The following is a 16,754-nucleotide window of genomic DNA, read 5'->3' as shown; positions in this document are numbered from 1 at the left end:
CAGTTTATTGTTCTGAAATCTGCTTCTGCTTTTATGGGAGTATGTGATGACATGAAGTCTGCCTCTGCTTATTCCCGGAGTCCCTACCTTACTTGCCTCCCTTTCAGCTGTCTCGCATCACATACACCTCTTGACACACAAGCAGAACGGACAGGAGTAGCTAGACAGTATTTTGCTGTCTGTGGGAAAGCCTGCTTCCCCACCCTTTGACAACTTTTCAACATGGTTCAGTGCCMTGAGAGGTGGGTTTTGCTATTTCTAATTTCTCTGCCTTTTCAGCTGCCTTTTTAGTGTTACTGGGGGAAAAGCATTGACTTTAGTGAAGTCAGCAAGTATTTAGAACCCTGACCCTATTTGAAAGTTTTGTTAAGACTGCACAGAACTGAGCTTTTAATCTGGGATAACCCAGTATTACTCACCCGTGTGCTCATTTTTACATGACACATTGTCTCAAACATTGCTGCATGAACCCAAGTCTGCTAGCTTTCCTTTTGACCCCTCCAACGACTGAGTAACTTCTGCTCGCCAGTGCTGCTATTACTTACACACTGAACTATTACTCGAAAATTATTTAACATGCCAACTCTTCAAATAGTGTAAGCTGCTGTATTCCACTGAGACTAATAAAGTTGCATTCGTTCACTGCAGCCAAAGATATGGCCCATCTATCTGCTCTTGGTGCATGGCTGCAGAAAACAAGCAAGAGAGCCAGCATTTTTGCGGGCAGCCRACTTGTCCTGGATAACAGGAAGCACAGAGTGAAACTTCACTTGAAACCACTGCTACATAAAACCCATCAGTCACACAAAAGCTGTTCTATTCTCAGTCAGTCCCCTCACCAGACCCATTTACTCACTTATATTTGCCTTTCCCCACTTATATTTTGCCTTGTGTACATACTGTATATTAAGCTGCACTATTAATGTCTTTTAAAATGTCATTTCTAGATAGCAAACTGCTGTGAGTCTTCAAACAGCCCTTAACATTCCAAATTTCCATTACTGTCTCAGAATAAAAATTGCACTAACTCTTTGATTTTATTATTTACATAAGATCATTGATGAGAAATGAAAGAAAGTATGAGTGCTGTAGGTGCAATGCAGAATTACAGTCCCCCTCTCTCTGGGAGAAATGTACAATGTTGTCTATGCATGACTTTGGTGATGATAATTTCAGTTTGACAACAGACCTTCGAATCTCCTTGGATTATACTATTTCACCGACTGGAAGTGAACTGGTGTAGACTTCCCTCTGACAGTAATGGCAAATCTTCGTAAGTAAGTATAAAAGACTGTAGAGCTGACATCCACCATGTAGACATCTCTTTGTATGTGTGTGTTGATGTTCTCCTGTCTACTTATAACTACAAGTGTTTTATGAAAGTGATTAATTACCACCCTTTTGTCAAATTACATTTCTGTATCCATCATCAGGTTGAGCATTGCCACATTCTTCGTGATTATCTACTGAATTCATTTAAATTGCACAACTGTGGTTGTAATATGCTTTAGATGCACACAACCAACTCTTCTGGCATCCAAGGTCAAAATCAAGATGTTAGTTAATATTTGTAGCAATTAGCCAAAAATCAGCAGCCCTAGCCTAAGCAGCCTAAAAGCAAGACCTTAACATGGAGTTCCTGAATTAATATGTATATGAAACACTAAAGTATAAATCACCGGTGAAGGTCACTGACACCTTCACTCACAGGGAATAGTATCAGTCTTACTCAAAACGTAAAAACAGCAATAGTGCTACCTAGGAAGGTACTAATCAACTTGGCACGGAGGTAACTTATCTTTGCTTTCACAGAAATATATTATCTATAAATATATATATATCTATATGACTCTCTGACCACAACTGAGGGTAACATTGCATCCTTTGATTCCTTTTGAAAGTCATCTTATTGCTTATAATCATAATCAAACATTAAAATATTAGAGAGGAATAACAAAATAATTTTGCATAATCTGATTTGATACTTTTTTTGTGACGCACATGATTTTATGACTGCTTACAGTACAACAAACTTTAAATAGCTTTAAATAGACAAATCTTTTAGAACATTTACTTTCCCTTCCAGAAAAGAACTGGGGTTCCCAGGATTATCACTAAATTCATTACATCAGCAATAAACAGTCTTAATGGAAAGAAACATTCTAGCTTTCCTCATATGGTGTTTTCATTTTTCTTTCAGAAATGCACACAGACGTGTGCATAATCATGAGTCATTTTGTCTCATAATTCCTGTAGTTCAATATCAATTTTAAATTATAGCATATGTTTAATAAATATTTAAATAGCTTTTTACATTAGACAGATGTGTTTGTGGAGGAAAAGATAATTGTAAACCTGCTTGTTCTGTGTTTGTACAGCATCTAACCAACCAAAAGAATATAAGTGCAACACAATAATATAAATGATTAATATAGTACCAGTATCCAAAATAGGGTATATGACTTCAACAAAAAGGAAACTTTTTTGAGAGTATGCAGTTGCAAACTATAACCCTCAAGCAGAATAAATGAAGAGTAACATGTTAGGTCTGCAAACAATCATCCTAATTCCCTCTGTTACATTGCAGTTTTTTACTGTCATGTCCAAGCAACTTCCGGTAATGTTTTAAGCAACACGCTATTAAAAGTGATTTGTAGTCTCATTTTCTACCAGAGAAGGAAAGCATAAGCTGAAGAATGTCTTGTTTAGTAGTTGCTAAGTTTTTTAAAATCTAAGCACTGATATGTAATTATGAAAGAGAAAGAAAGTTCAAAGGACAGGAATGAAAAGTATCACACTTGCAAAAAATATTTTATCCCTGGGAAAGTTTATTCTAGAGGCTGGAAGAAGCACGGAGAAAATTCTGCCTTTTGCTTAAAGTTCTCCCCAGTATAGGGAGTTTCACCAGGGCCAGTGGCCTGGGCTAGCCTTCTTTCTGGCTTGACTAAATTCCCTCTGGTGCTCTCCTGCACGTTTCTACACCATTTTGCMGGTAGGCTGGCATGATGCTAAGGTATCCTGCTTCTAAGTCATCCAGTTTATTTGCAGAAAGAGGAACTGTTAGGCCTAAAATCTTCCTTTGCCTGAAATATTTTTTCTAAGGTACTCACAAATGTCATGTATCAGAATAAAATAACTTATATTCATCCACAAAGTATTAGTTAAAAATATACGTAAGAACACTCTATTATTTTATCTTGAAATCTGTTCAATTYCCATCTTCTCTTTTCTTCTCATGGAATATTTCTTATTCTTTCAGAAAGTATTCTAATCCTTACAGGGAATTTCCTTCCACCAGGACATTTTAGCTGTTGGAGGGATTAAAATCCTTGGGTTTACTTACTTCGTATATAGCTGGCATTAAAACCTTTCTTTTGGATACTAAAGTCACTTTTAAAAGACACGATCATTTCGTTTCCAGTAGAGTTATATGATAATCCTTTGGCAGTGATGCCACAAAGGTTCATTGGGCTCTCTCCGTTGTCTAATGTTAGTGAATCATAAATACAGCCTGGAGCTTCTTCGATGTCAAAATCAATGAATGTTAGCTGGATGATGTATCCATGAGGTGCTCGGATGATCCATTTGCATGCTTGGCTGTTGGGATAATCACTGGGGAAGCATGGAGAAGTGAAAACTCCAGAGGGGTCAGTTAGCACAACCCTACAGTCGTAGCATCCGTGAGCTGGCAATAAAAACAGAGAAAGGTTGGAGGTCAGGAAGAGAGATAATTTCACAGGAAATTAATTATCCATACAATGACTTAATCTTTTTCTCTACAGAAAAACACAGAGATGGGAGGAAGAAAGGGAAAAAAAAAAAGATCTGTTTTTAACAGKCATAAATGCTGGAGAAACACTCATTAAAATAATATTTTATATATGAAATCCTTCATAAAAGGAGCATACACTATATTGCTATATATTAATTTGTGCATATATATTTGCTATGCATACAGAGCTGTCGTGCAAAAAATGAGAATGCAAAGCACTTTTTTTTGAATTCTCAAATGTAAATTAATTCATTTCTTTAACTGAACTTCTAAAAAGATTACTTATCATTTAATCTTTTGGCTGCTGGACTGATGCTGACTCGTACAGCAACTGTGCCATGCTATTGTTTCTGTGGAATGCCACTGGAATGCAAAAGCACAACAGATGAAGGGCCACAGAAAGTAGCTAGAATTCTCTAGCATTCTTAAAGGTTAGTCATCAACAGTTCTAGCAAATACTCTACTCATCGCTCAGGGTAGCAGTTAGCTACTGCTCAGCAGCAGGTTACYGCACTCTTCCCATGCTGACTCAGCACCACTGACATACTTGTGGCAGCAAGATTCTAAGGAATTTGTATCTGATTCCTCATACTCCTTTGCTCATCTTCAAATTTCAGGCCCATTTATTTCTCAACACTGTATTTCTTCCTTGTTTTATATTTAGTCTTCCATCATATATTCACATCATTTATTGTAACATATTATTACTGTGATCTGCCTGCTGTTAAAACCTATAACAACATGCCAAAGCAGCTCTGAACATGTTTGATGGAAACTGAAGATTACCAAAAGATAACAAAAGAAAATAAACTCTGCCCAGCAGATCTATGCTGAATTACTTTGCAAACATTTCATTGGGCCACAATCCCGCATAAAGACTGCAACAGTGAGAAGAAGGATGGAGATTCTGCCCAGATGCATATAGATTTTCAGGGAAGYAGCCTAGGTTGAGAGGAGGAGTAAAGGGAGAAACACACTTGGAGCTGCTGAGGTCTCTTTGAACGGGGCAAGTGAGGTCCCAGGAGGTCCAGAGCTGGCAGATTGTTCTGTTGTGAACTACCTCTCACCACATGCTCTCCCATTCCCCTTCCCACCTTTAATATTTCTAGTACAAGGACTACAGACACRGAAGAAGTGGCAGCAAGCCACACGCACTCTCCTACTCATTCCTAAGGGAGAAATGGACGACACTAAGTGTCTGGGCAGTCAGGACCTTGCAGCTGCACCCAGATGGACCTGGAGCCAAGGTTTCAGCCATTTGGATTGGACCCTCAGGTGATGTAAATGCATACAAGAACACAGGTGCAATGAGTAAGTACTGGTCTACTGGAATTTATCTCCCAGTCATTATAAAACATTGTTGAACTTCCAGCTCCCAGAAGAAACATGCTGTTTATTAGTAACATCTAGTTTATCCTTCTTAATTTGTGAAGTATTAAATTCAGTCTGGGATTGGAAGAATCAAAATTGGGTGTCAGAGAAAAAAACTGACACCCTTAAGAGAAGGAAGGCTTTGTTTACAAATTCTATTGATTACCATAAGCCAAAATAAGACCTAGGTCTTCTATTTATTTCTCTCTTGAGTATTTAGTATAGTTTCTAAGTTGTGTAAATAAAAAACATTAGCACACATGACAAAAATACTTTTATCTCTCCTGTCACTATGAACACTAAAATATAAATGTTATATATGTTTTTGTTACCTAACTCATTTCATCTTCTTCTACATTTACTATTACACTATCATTTTACCATATTCATAGTGGTTTGTTGGTTTTACAGAACTGATGCAAAAAAAGCACTTCCTAAATTTAGGTAGGAAAATAAGTGCTATAAACTTTACATACACGGAAGAAAGAGATTTGGTGAGCAGAGCAGTTTACTTTTTTTGAAGTGGGTTGGCTCCATTTTGGCATAGTGGCTATTCTGTCCATGACTGCAATTTGCAGGAGAAATATCCTGTTTTCATGCACATGTCCACAGTAGTAAGTAAAAAGAAAAGAAAACAAACAACAAAACTATATATAAACAGAATGGTTTTGAATGGAACTTTTTGCACAGCTTCTCATGAGACAGTTATTTTTCTATAAACACCACCTATTTTACTCATTAACGAGAAAAATTGCTGTGGCAGCCTCTGCCAAAGATGACAGATATTTTGCAATCCAATTGGCCTAGAGCAGTTCTGAACTGTGGATACCAAATACTTGTYGGAATACACACCACAAAGTTTTCTGCAAGCAATATGAGATACTTTATTGATTTTAATGGGAATAAATTGAGGCATAATATTTTTGGTCAAGAATACCCCTTTTTTCACCCTCTCCTACACAAAACTTGCTCATTAAGAATTGTGTTACTGCTTGGAAGACAGGGAAATCTTTCTGTAAACATATGTTATCCAGAAAAACTTCATCTTTCCTCCACCTCTGAATATGCTAAAAAGGTAACATAAACAATGCCACAATTCAGCAAACTCAAGCACTTAATGTCARTATTTCTCAAGTTGAAACTTTCATCAGCTATTCATTTGTTTTCTCCATGTGAATACTCTGGTATATAGTGTTCATTTCATAATCACACTTTATTTTTCTACAGGACTCTTGTTTAGTTTTATAAATGAATTATTAAAAATTTAATATGACACTTTAACATTATACTAAAAAAGAAAATTAATAATTTCCTCATGAGTGTTTTAGAGCTTTCACCAGTGCTATCTGAATGATTCACAAATGTTAATTGACTTCAGCAGCTGTTTGAGAAGTGGCTTTTTCCTTTCTATCATGCCCATTTTGTAAAGAGAAAGTTAGGCATGGAGATAATGGGCAAAAATGGCAAAATTTTCCATGGATTTTGGGTTCCCATTCTTAACACTTGCATAGCATTTTATATGTCCAAAGTACACTACCAAAGATTTTAAACTGCAGCTGGAAAAGCAGTCTGCCAATCTGGCCCACTGTAGAAAATTCAAATAATCCAAAGTCAGTGGCCAATGGAAAATTTTTGTCAAAGCAGTTTTGGCCATCATTAATGGGAACTTACTGGCAAAAGTAGGGATGGAATCTCATTCTCATGGTAGCCAATTTTCCTAACCACAAGAGCATACTATTCCCACTCTTCTACTACTTTCCTGTCTACTTCTCATACATGCCTTTTACTTTCTGCAAAGGGTGTCCTACGTTATTCTTTCCTATACCATTCTCCATTATTTGAGGCCTAGCTGAAACACTATGTGTGAATGCACCACACATACAGATACAAGCATACACAAAACCATAATAGAAAATCCTGCCCTACGGGACAAAATTAATAGCCCACCTATCCCATTATTAGATTTTCTTTAGAGCTACAACACAGAACTCCACTCCTTGAACTAATGAAGCAAATTCATCTGTGAGACTGAGATACACAGTGTGAAAGTGATTTTCACATGTTGTGAGCAAATGAAGGTATATTAAGGCACTCCAGTGTCCAGAACTCCACACATACATCCRGAACACCAAATCTGAATTCCAGATTTGTAGGGAAACCTTCTATATTAGCTCTTTTTAAAAATATGCATTTTTCTTTTTTCCATTCCTTCTCATATGTCCACCACCGTCCAGTACTTACTTCCCAAATCTATGCTTATATTCACATTTTCCTCCAACTTCTCATACTTCCTTACTTCTCTCCATGGTCATCATCTCCCCATACCTCACCTTTTGCCCATTTTATTTTCTGTATTTGTCTCTCAGAAAAGACTTTTGACTTCTACCTCTCCACCTGCTTTCCCTTTCACTCTTAAGCAACCTTGAAAAGTGGGGGAAGCGCAGATTTTGTTTGGCCAAGAGTCTTTTTTTAAAACAGTAAAAACAATCAAGCTTGGAACACAGCCTATTTCAGCCCCAAAGGTTTAAATCAAAAGAAAACATTTGAAATAAAACACTCTAGAGTGAAATGTCTGTATCTGTTCTTGTAATTCATATATTATCTGGTTTATTTTTACATTAAATTATAGCTTGCATAGAGTTTTCTTTTCCTTCCACTCATTGACTGTAGCATGCAACTGGTCTTCTGTGCAGCATTTTCCACTGGACAGAAATGTTAATGACTACATAAAGTGTAGGCAGTAGCACAGGATGCCAACAAGAGCCTGTTTTGGTTGACTTAGTATTCTCAGTATTTTTAAAAAATCTTCCTGGTAAAAGTAAGATCGAAAACCACAAGCTGTCATTTTGAGATGATGCTTAACTCTGCTTCTCTTTGTACAGGAGACAACTTTCATATGAATATAATCTGTTGTTTATATATAATCTATTGTTTATAATATAAACAATAAAAACTTCCCTAACAGAATTATGCCACCCTGAATGCTTCAGAAAACCTTAGCTACAGTACTTAATGCTTTAGATATAAAAGATAGAAATACAGGTTTAATAATAATTTGCTTTTATGTAGATRTCTGAGAACTTTAAAGCAATCTGCATATGCTAAAAACCACTTAAAATTACTGTCAGTTTGGACCAAGTACGAGAAAAGCATGCTGATGTCAAGTGACTTAGCCACTTACACACACAGCAGCTCTGTGGTAAAGCCTAAAATAGAAGTGAAACCTTACAGTCATTCACAGTGACAGTGTGAAAATACCCGTTTTGACGAACATTAGGAAGAAGAAGTCTTGCCTTGTTAGAAGTAATAAAATGCTTTCACTCTTTTCTTTTGTTTCAAAGATTTCATAATTCAGAGGGCTTTAGGTAGAATCTACAGAGATATGGCCAAACGCTAGGTCAAATGTATTTATGACTCCAAATAGATGGGTGAATGAGGTCAGTAATGGACACACCTGCAGAAAAGCAAGAGGAAGGGCCAAACCACCAAGATGTGGGTGGGCTGGAGTGGCGACAGAAAAAACAGACCTGTGTTATTTCAGTATGAGACACAAACGTTAAACCCACAGCAGCTATGGTATGGCAGAGGTGTCAGCAGTAGCAAGCGCCATCCCTGCTTGGATATATTCTCTTTAAAATTACTTCAGAGGTTAAGGGAATGTGCAGATGTACATAAATATCTCTATGTGAAGAGTGAATATATTTGTTGCAAAGAGCTGCCGCATGTTGTTCCTCCCAAACATAAAGGAATACTCTATTTAYTCACTGTCAGTTGTAAGATTTGCCCTATACTAATTTTAATATAAAACATTGAACTTTTTAATTAAATATGGCACACAGTGAAGCCTCTGAGCACTTTATTGTCTGCTCTCTCCACAACCCGCAGTGTGCTAAACTTCTGCCAGTAGAAACTGTAAATGAGGAGCTGTGGCAGGTTCATTTCTACTTCTTTATTTACTCCCCAAACAGTAAAAGCTATTTATCTTCCCAAAAGATACTTATTTTGCTACATTATGCACTTATAAAAATTACTATATATAATGAACAGTTCAATATAAGCATATGTAATCATCAAATGAAACATACAGTCCTAATCCTAATCAAGTATCCAGATTATTTGTAATAAACGTTTTTAAAAATGACAGAAGCAAAATAAAATGATTCTTTCAGCAATAAATAAATAAATAAATAAATGGTGAATTATATTATTGTCCTGGTGTGTACAAATATTTGTACTTTCTAATAAGATTTGACAGGGCTGAACTCTGCTGTTCTGAAATATGACTGTGACTGTGTATAAATGCACTTAACCCTTAACTGTGATAATATTTCCGTACTTCTACCATGTCCATAGCCCTAAAAAGATAACATACTGGAGCTCATCTTAAAATTACTCACTCATTTCATCTGAATTTTAGCATGGATCTAAAAAACGGATGTTTAGAGTCCACTCCTGCACATAGATGCATTTGCATCCTGCATTTGGTCATGTCTTCACCTCAGAGAGGTCTGAGAACAAAYAAACCAGGAGGCAGGCACGTGACTGCAGGTGCTGGCACATGAAATCAGCGGAGGCATTGCCTAGACCTGAGTGAAGCTCACCGTGTTGTCCTCTCTAGTCTCATTCTCTCTAGTTGTGATCATTTTCTTTGCCGCTTTTAGAAAGGAGTAACAGCTAGGCCGCTGCAAAGACCCATRCAGAAAGAGATATCTACTCTTAGGCTCACACATTACTTCATGTGACAAAATAATCCACATGAAACGTTTTCACATCTGGCCTAGTGTTCACACTGTAATCTATATTCTTCCTTCCTTTTCTTCCCAGCCCACATGGCATATTTTAGATACTCGAGCTGTTGACTGAATTTGAGGGGTTTTAAATCAAACTGTCACAAAAATGTTTCCTTTCAATCTGTGAATTTCCTTCCCGAATTACTTTCTGCCTGCAGTACAGGAAAGACAATGTTTGATTCTAAGCAAGTGATATTTTTTCTAAAATTGTCACAATGTCAAAGTCTCTTATTCCTTGCCCTTCACACTAAAAAACAGAATCATTATTCCTCTGGGGGAYGTTCAAACATGTCCCGTCATCCTTTGCTAGTGGAATCTGGTATGGACTGTCCAGCTCTGCAAAGGCATCAGAAGCACACTTGAAGACTTTGAAKCTAAATTTCTGTGTGGAGACAGGTATTTTAGCTCACTTTGTTGTTGCTGATGATGTTTTGTTTTTAATTTTTCTAACTATTGAGTTGAACTCCCAATTACTACAATATCTGGTAGTGCAGTATGAATAATCAAAAACGAGCCCCAAAACATTTTAAAGAATTCTCCAGAACATTCCTAAAATATCATTTTGTTTTAACATGTGGCATAGAAAGAGTCCCTAATAGGATAAAAACATGGTACCARTTTGAATGTGAATCCATCTGCATAGATTCATGCAGCATAACTCAAAAGACAAACATCTCATAAACTTCTTATGAGTAAAACTTCACATTATCCTACTTAAAACTGAACCACATAAAACCAAATACATTTTGCAAATGTGCATATAATAAAGCTGCAATAGCCAACAATCTCACATTTCTCTGTACTATTCTTAGTTTGCAAGTGTGACTTTTTTTTTCTTTGTTTTGTAGATTTGTAAGAAAAAAAAGACTATTTTAAGCACTATTAAAACCTCAGTTCAGACTCTTGTTCTGCATCACTCCCATTGCATCATCCGCATAGCACTCCTTGTACCCAATTAGAATTTAAAGCCTCCATATTCCTGACTGGAAATAGCACATAACCCTGGCAGGGCCTTTTATAATTTGATGAAAGACAAGATTGTGCTTTCACAGATTATTCAACAACTGGGTTTTGGCCACTGAGTCCAGGAGACAAAGAGAGTACTATGTCCTAGACAGTGATACTAGCTTGCCTCACATCTTCTTTTGATGCTACAGTATGTTTCACAGCATGTTCTTTAAATGGTTGAACCAGTTGGTGCACCTAAGAATAATGAAATTCTGCTAGTTTGTATAGTCATATATGAAAATGTAGCTGTTGCCTGTGAAGTCACTCTTTATTATCGCTTCTTCCTGATGCTCTAACCCTTACTGTTTACAAGATTGTTGAAAAATCAATTTTCCCTCACATAAAATTTGAAAAAGRTATTTTTTCAGAGCTCTTAAAATTACATGTGGCAAATCAAAAGTAGTTAAAGCATTTTCTCTTATGGTACAATTTTACACTGTGGAATTCACTGACATTAAAGTGATTAAGGCAAGAAACTTAAAATTCAAAGTCAACAGGCATTTCTCTGGTTATCCAGAATCTCTCGGAATATCTGCAGATATATAATAACTTGAAAGAAGAAACACAACAGAGAGGGATTGTAAAACTCATGATTTAAGTCTGAAATGAATCTCAAGCAACTTCTCATTGGCTTAATAGCTACATTTTGATAGGTAAAGCAAACAGACCCCGACTCTGGAACTCTACTGTTGGTAGCGTTAAATTGCTAGGATAACCTGCAGCGTGACTTTGGCCAGCCCAGCTAGCATTTGTCCAAACAGTTCCTGGAAATGATTCAGTAGCTAGCACAGGCCAGGGACCATTCCCAACACAGCTTGAATACAGCTACCCTGTTTTTTATAGCAGGAATGTGGGACACTGAGTAAACTCAGCAGTCAGCACCAGGGAATGGTCTTGAGCACGTCCCATTTACTACACTAAGAGGTGGTCAATGTATGTAAGAGAAACTAACCAAGGGTAGCAGGTGCTAGTGCATCCTGTTTCAAACATGATAAGCAAATTATCTGCCAGAATCTGCTTGAAGTCAGTAGCAGTAATAATGTACTCAAAATCAGGAAGAACAAAGTTTCATTTTTGAATTTGAGACTCAGCTTAGAAAAGCAGAAATAAGAACAGTAAGTTAGTGATTCAGAAAGCATTTAACATGAACAGAGGTATACCAGCAGCAGACTTTCATCAAACTAAGACAGAACAAATTGATTGACATAGCCATACCTTTAGAAAGCTTTATTTATTTTTCCAAAAACAAATATATCACAGTGTGATTCTCAATCATTTTTGTATGGAACAGAAATGTTCTGATTTGGATGCACAGTTTAGGGTGCTCAGTTCATTCAAAAGCTGTTGAGGCTTCAGAGTGGACATTTTAGGGAACTGATCTCATGGTTGCTAAAGACAAACTTCCTAAGTAGTTCTCATACGTAATTATCCAAGTACTGATATTATCCTCCTTTGTTATATGACTAGTTTACAAAATATTGAGATAGCCCTTGAACAACTGGAGTTAATGTTCTTCATGCACTCAGAATATTATCATAATATAATGGTCTCAAAGACCATTATAAATTTAACATGTTTCCAGACAGTCCATACTGCCTCTATCCCCTGTTTTCCTCTGGAATTTAGAAGGTGTTTGTTTCTGTTGGGTTATCACTGCCACTCTTGATCCCTCTAGCACATGATATGCTATCTCTTGACAGCAATTGACTTTATCACAGCAGTGAGTCTAGTAGATACTGATTGATCTGGGAAATTGAGGGAACCAGCTACAATAGAAGAAAATATATTCAGAGCCAGGGTGGGGGCCCAGCACTGCCTGTTTCCCCTTAGTTGTTTGGTTGTGTGCCAATGAAAATGGAAGTGGAAACAAACACACTGACTGGGTAAATCTGCTCTGACCCATTTGAGCAGAGTTCACATTGTAGACAAAGTTATGGATTTCCCCCAGAGGGAGGGGGTAATGTGAAAATCCTGTGTTACACCCATTGTAACTTAAGAATATTTTCATTGGCATTCCTGTGAAAGTCTTATAAAAATAACAGAATGCACTTGCTAGTTTTGGCCTTAGCAGGATTTTTTTTTTTTTTTTTTTTTTTAAAAGTAACCATAGGTTGGGATATAGTGGGTTGCATACATTTGTGAGCTGAGTCTATATATGCTAGGTTTGAAAGTGCTAGTTAATAAGTTTATGGGCTAGTACAATAAACACACAGAGTAAAATACATGTAAGTAGAGAGAAAATTAGGTTGGGGAAGGGCCTGTGTGGCAACAGGAGAGTTTTTAGAGAGTTTGTGGCATRCAACATAACGTTTTCAAATTGAGATCCACATAGTGCTTTTGAATTACTTTTATGGTTTTATGATCTGTCCTTCATAATAGTCTTCAAAGTATCTATTTCAATATCAAATAGATACAGTCACTTACATTTCAGTACTTTGGTATTTTCTGGCTCCTCTCAAGAAGCTACCAAAACCAGATTTATCTATTTCAATATCTACCCAAAAGTATTCTCTTTTGCCCCTTCATGGAAATTCAATCATGCTTACTCSCTAAGGATAGTAACATATTCAGTGTTACCTGTTATTATTCAAAATAATATGCCCAGATTAAACTGAAGGGATGTTCTTAATACTGATAATAGTGTACAACAAAATAACTCATAATAGAAGGGTTAAGAGATTGGAAAGGAGTTAAAGCCCCTTAAAATAACTGAAGCTTTCATCTCTTCTTTTTCATTCAGACACTTCTTGGAAATAATCAGGCTTCACAGGTGAAACTAAGGTCATAAATCATATCTTTAATTTGCATTGCTAAGAATGGAATAAAGTCATGTATCATATGACAAAGTAATATGTACTGGGGAGGAGAAGTGTGTCTATTTTGGTCATTTAGTGTTACTCTGACAAGTGTAGTGCTGTTTTATGCTCTACAAGCCAAATTCTCTAACAAGCCAAATACTTTAATTTTGAAGTGATACAGCACCAGTAACTGCTTCTTACCAGATAGAAGGGAATGGCATGTTTAACATTCATTCTTCCACTCTTGTATCACTGATTTCCGTCTCTGGCTTACTTGTGTATTTCTTGTTTTCATGCCCGCAAAAATGAAAAAATCATGAATGCAAACAACAAAGTCTTGTATTAAATAGTCACGTATCTTCTTACATTAAACTTAAAATAATTCATCATTGTGTGACTATGTCTGAACCTTTTATTTTTGCTAGTTTGTACTATGTGATTAATTCTTCTTCCATCCAGTTCTCCAACAGCTCTAGTCAAAAACTCCCACTGCAATCAAGTGAAACTATAAACACCAGTAAGTTTCAGGACTGACATTTTAAATATCCCTGTTCCCCAACTCTTCTTGGCAATACTTTCAGGTAAATATACACACAARAGCATGAATTCTTTCTTCCCTCTTCTCAGCCTTTTAACTGATTTATTCTTTTTATACCTGCCAGTAGCTATTTTTGATGTCTTTTGTTGTGCAATACAAAAATATTATGTCTGAATATGTGACAATACTGAATAATGACAAAATTAAGATTTGCACAAAGCCATACTGAAGCAAACGAAAGTATTTCATTTAGGTTGATAGGGCTAGGGTTAGGGTCTAGATTGAATAGATTCTAAGGTTGAATAGAGTCTGAGTCTCATTCATACTTTTAAAAAACAGGAAAAAACGGCAAAACAACTAGAAGAGCTAGCATCCATTCCTATCACCATCTCTATACAAAAATCCTCTGTATACATTCCAGTGCGTTTTCCATGTCTTTCAGCTTTTTATATCACTCCCTAAAGAATAATACTCCATAGACAAATGGATTTCAAAGCTATTTGAAAGCTATTACAAGTTCTTTTCTGATCAAGTTTTAAGCATTTAATTTTTAAGGATGTTTACTCATGTGCCCCACTTTTTTTTTGTGTCTTCCTCCATTACCAAAAGCAAGAAGAATCTATAATCACAATTATCACATCCGACATAATTGATTTTGTCCTTCTCACCAAATCAGACTGCTTGAGAAAATAAAAATAGAAATAGAAAGTATTCCCTCTTTATCAAAGAAACAGTGATGAGTTTGACTAAGTTTGGCTTGAAAATGTGATACCTGTTTTGAACACAGATACCTGTTTAGCTCTGTGGCAGCCATGTTAGAAACATCACATCAGTATCTAGAAATCTGTTCATTAAGATGCAGAGCAGACAAATGACAGAAAGGTGACATAAAGCATTTGAAAATTTCTTAAACATGTTGCATTTAGCTATGCAATACTGAACAGCTTCAGGTCTCTCGCACCAGCAGAATCATTCAGTTCCTTGCTGAAAGAGGAATACGGAAAAGAGATTTATGGCTTCTCATTTCTAAAAATCAACATCAGCAAGTTATTCAGGTTATTATAAGAACAAAACCTCTTTCTTAATCTTAATAGAACTTGTTTCTTGTGGAGGAACTTACTTTATTTTCAGTCTTGAATCTGCAATCATCAGCAATATTTGGAAAGAGTATCTAAAACACTAGCGACTTAATGGAAACAAAAGAGTTTTACGATTGCCTTGCTCTGTGATTTCTGAAACCAAACCAAGCCAATTAACCAAASGAAACCTCTTTCATGAATCTGTTATTTACATATAACGTAGACAGGAAAAAGGTATTTTGTTAGTTCTGGAGACACACTTTAAAGACGTTTTTAAAAGATTAGGAAGTATAATGACAGGTGCACAGTGTTCCTTGAAATTAGACAGGAAGTCAGTATGAGACAGAATTTGATGGCATCATCCTTCTATAAAACTAAATGTACAAACTGTTCTCTCTTAATAAAGACTATACMCTAACATTTAAAACCAAGTATTGTACCTTTACCTGACCTTTAGCATACTGTACTGCATTAATTATCTTAACTCTTCAATTAATGATAGCCACACCCTAGTTTTACTTCCGTATGCCCTCTGCCTCAGCTTATTTCAAAATATTAAACTTTGCAGATGACTGTTTTTGTATATAACAAAGCTTTTAAGTTCAATCATGCCAATACATGTCATCATCTCAAAAACTTAACTTCCTGGCTTTGTAATTTTGAAGATAATATTCTAGCAAAATCACTTCTCAGAGAGCAGTCAGTATCTCCCTTTATCATTTTTCTCTGTTTTTGCACCTGAAATACACATTAATAATGATACTTAAGTATCTAGGTCTGCCATGAGTATTGACAGACAGAATATCTAGACCTACTCTGAGAATCAAGTCCTATGTCAGTAAGACTACTGTTGTGGAAATTTTCCAAAGCTCAAGGATTAGATGCTTCAGGATAGCAAGTCCTGGGCCTTCCAGAGATGGAGTCTGGACAAGCAAAATAAAATAAATTTAATAAAAAGAGCAAACACAGAAGTGACACTAATCATAACTTAATATAGAACATGACTGTGTGTGTGGTGAGCTCACAATTCCTGCTGTTTTCACTTGAAGAGTTTAATCACAAATACTCTGTTCCTGCAAGTAGTCAAATTTTGAAGTCATGGGTACCATAACCTTTGAGCTACCATTTTAAAAAGCAATGGTGTAAGTACAAAGACTTAAATGTATCACCTTGCAGATCATAAGCACACTTTGCAAAAAGATGTCKGGGTATTTTTCCTCCTGTGTTTAGACTTACTTTGCAGTAACAGTCAATGCCAGGAGCTAGATCAAACGGTTAAAAGAGAGAATTTTTTTTTTTAACCAATGATATGGAGCTGCAATAACTGTAAAATTGGAGGGAGATATCAAAAAGAAGTATCTCAGTGTTATGGCATAGAATTACTAGCAACAACAACAA

At 36.2% G+C, this 16,754-nt stretch overlaps 1 protein-coding gene across 1 annotated transcript in view; it reads right to left on the bottom strand.

Annotated features, from left to right (window-relative positions):
• Positions 1-16,754, bottom strand: part of ADGRG6 (adhesion G protein-coupled receptor G6) — a 109,328-nt gene that overhangs the window by 64,748 nt on the left and 27,826 nt on the right. The window contains exon 3 of the mRNA XM_026039197.1: positions 3,344-3,685. Within this exon, the coding sequence (XP_025894982.1) occupies positions 3,344-3,685 (342 nt within the window). The remainder of the gene's footprint in view (positions 1-3,343; positions 3,686-16,754) is intronic.

The sequence above is a fragment of the Nothoprocta perdicaria genome, unplaced genomic scaffold, assembly GCF_003342845.1.
Source record: "Nothoprocta perdicaria isolate Ctin4 unplaced genomic scaffold, notPer1 scaffold_221, whole genome shotgun sequence".
Taxonomy (NCBI): Eukaryota; Metazoa; Chordata; class Aves; order Tinamiformes; family Tinamidae; genus Nothoprocta; species Nothoprocta perdicaria.
The sequence above is the reverse complement of the archived record's forward strand: the minus strand, read 5'-3'. Positions and strand labels throughout refer to the sequence as shown.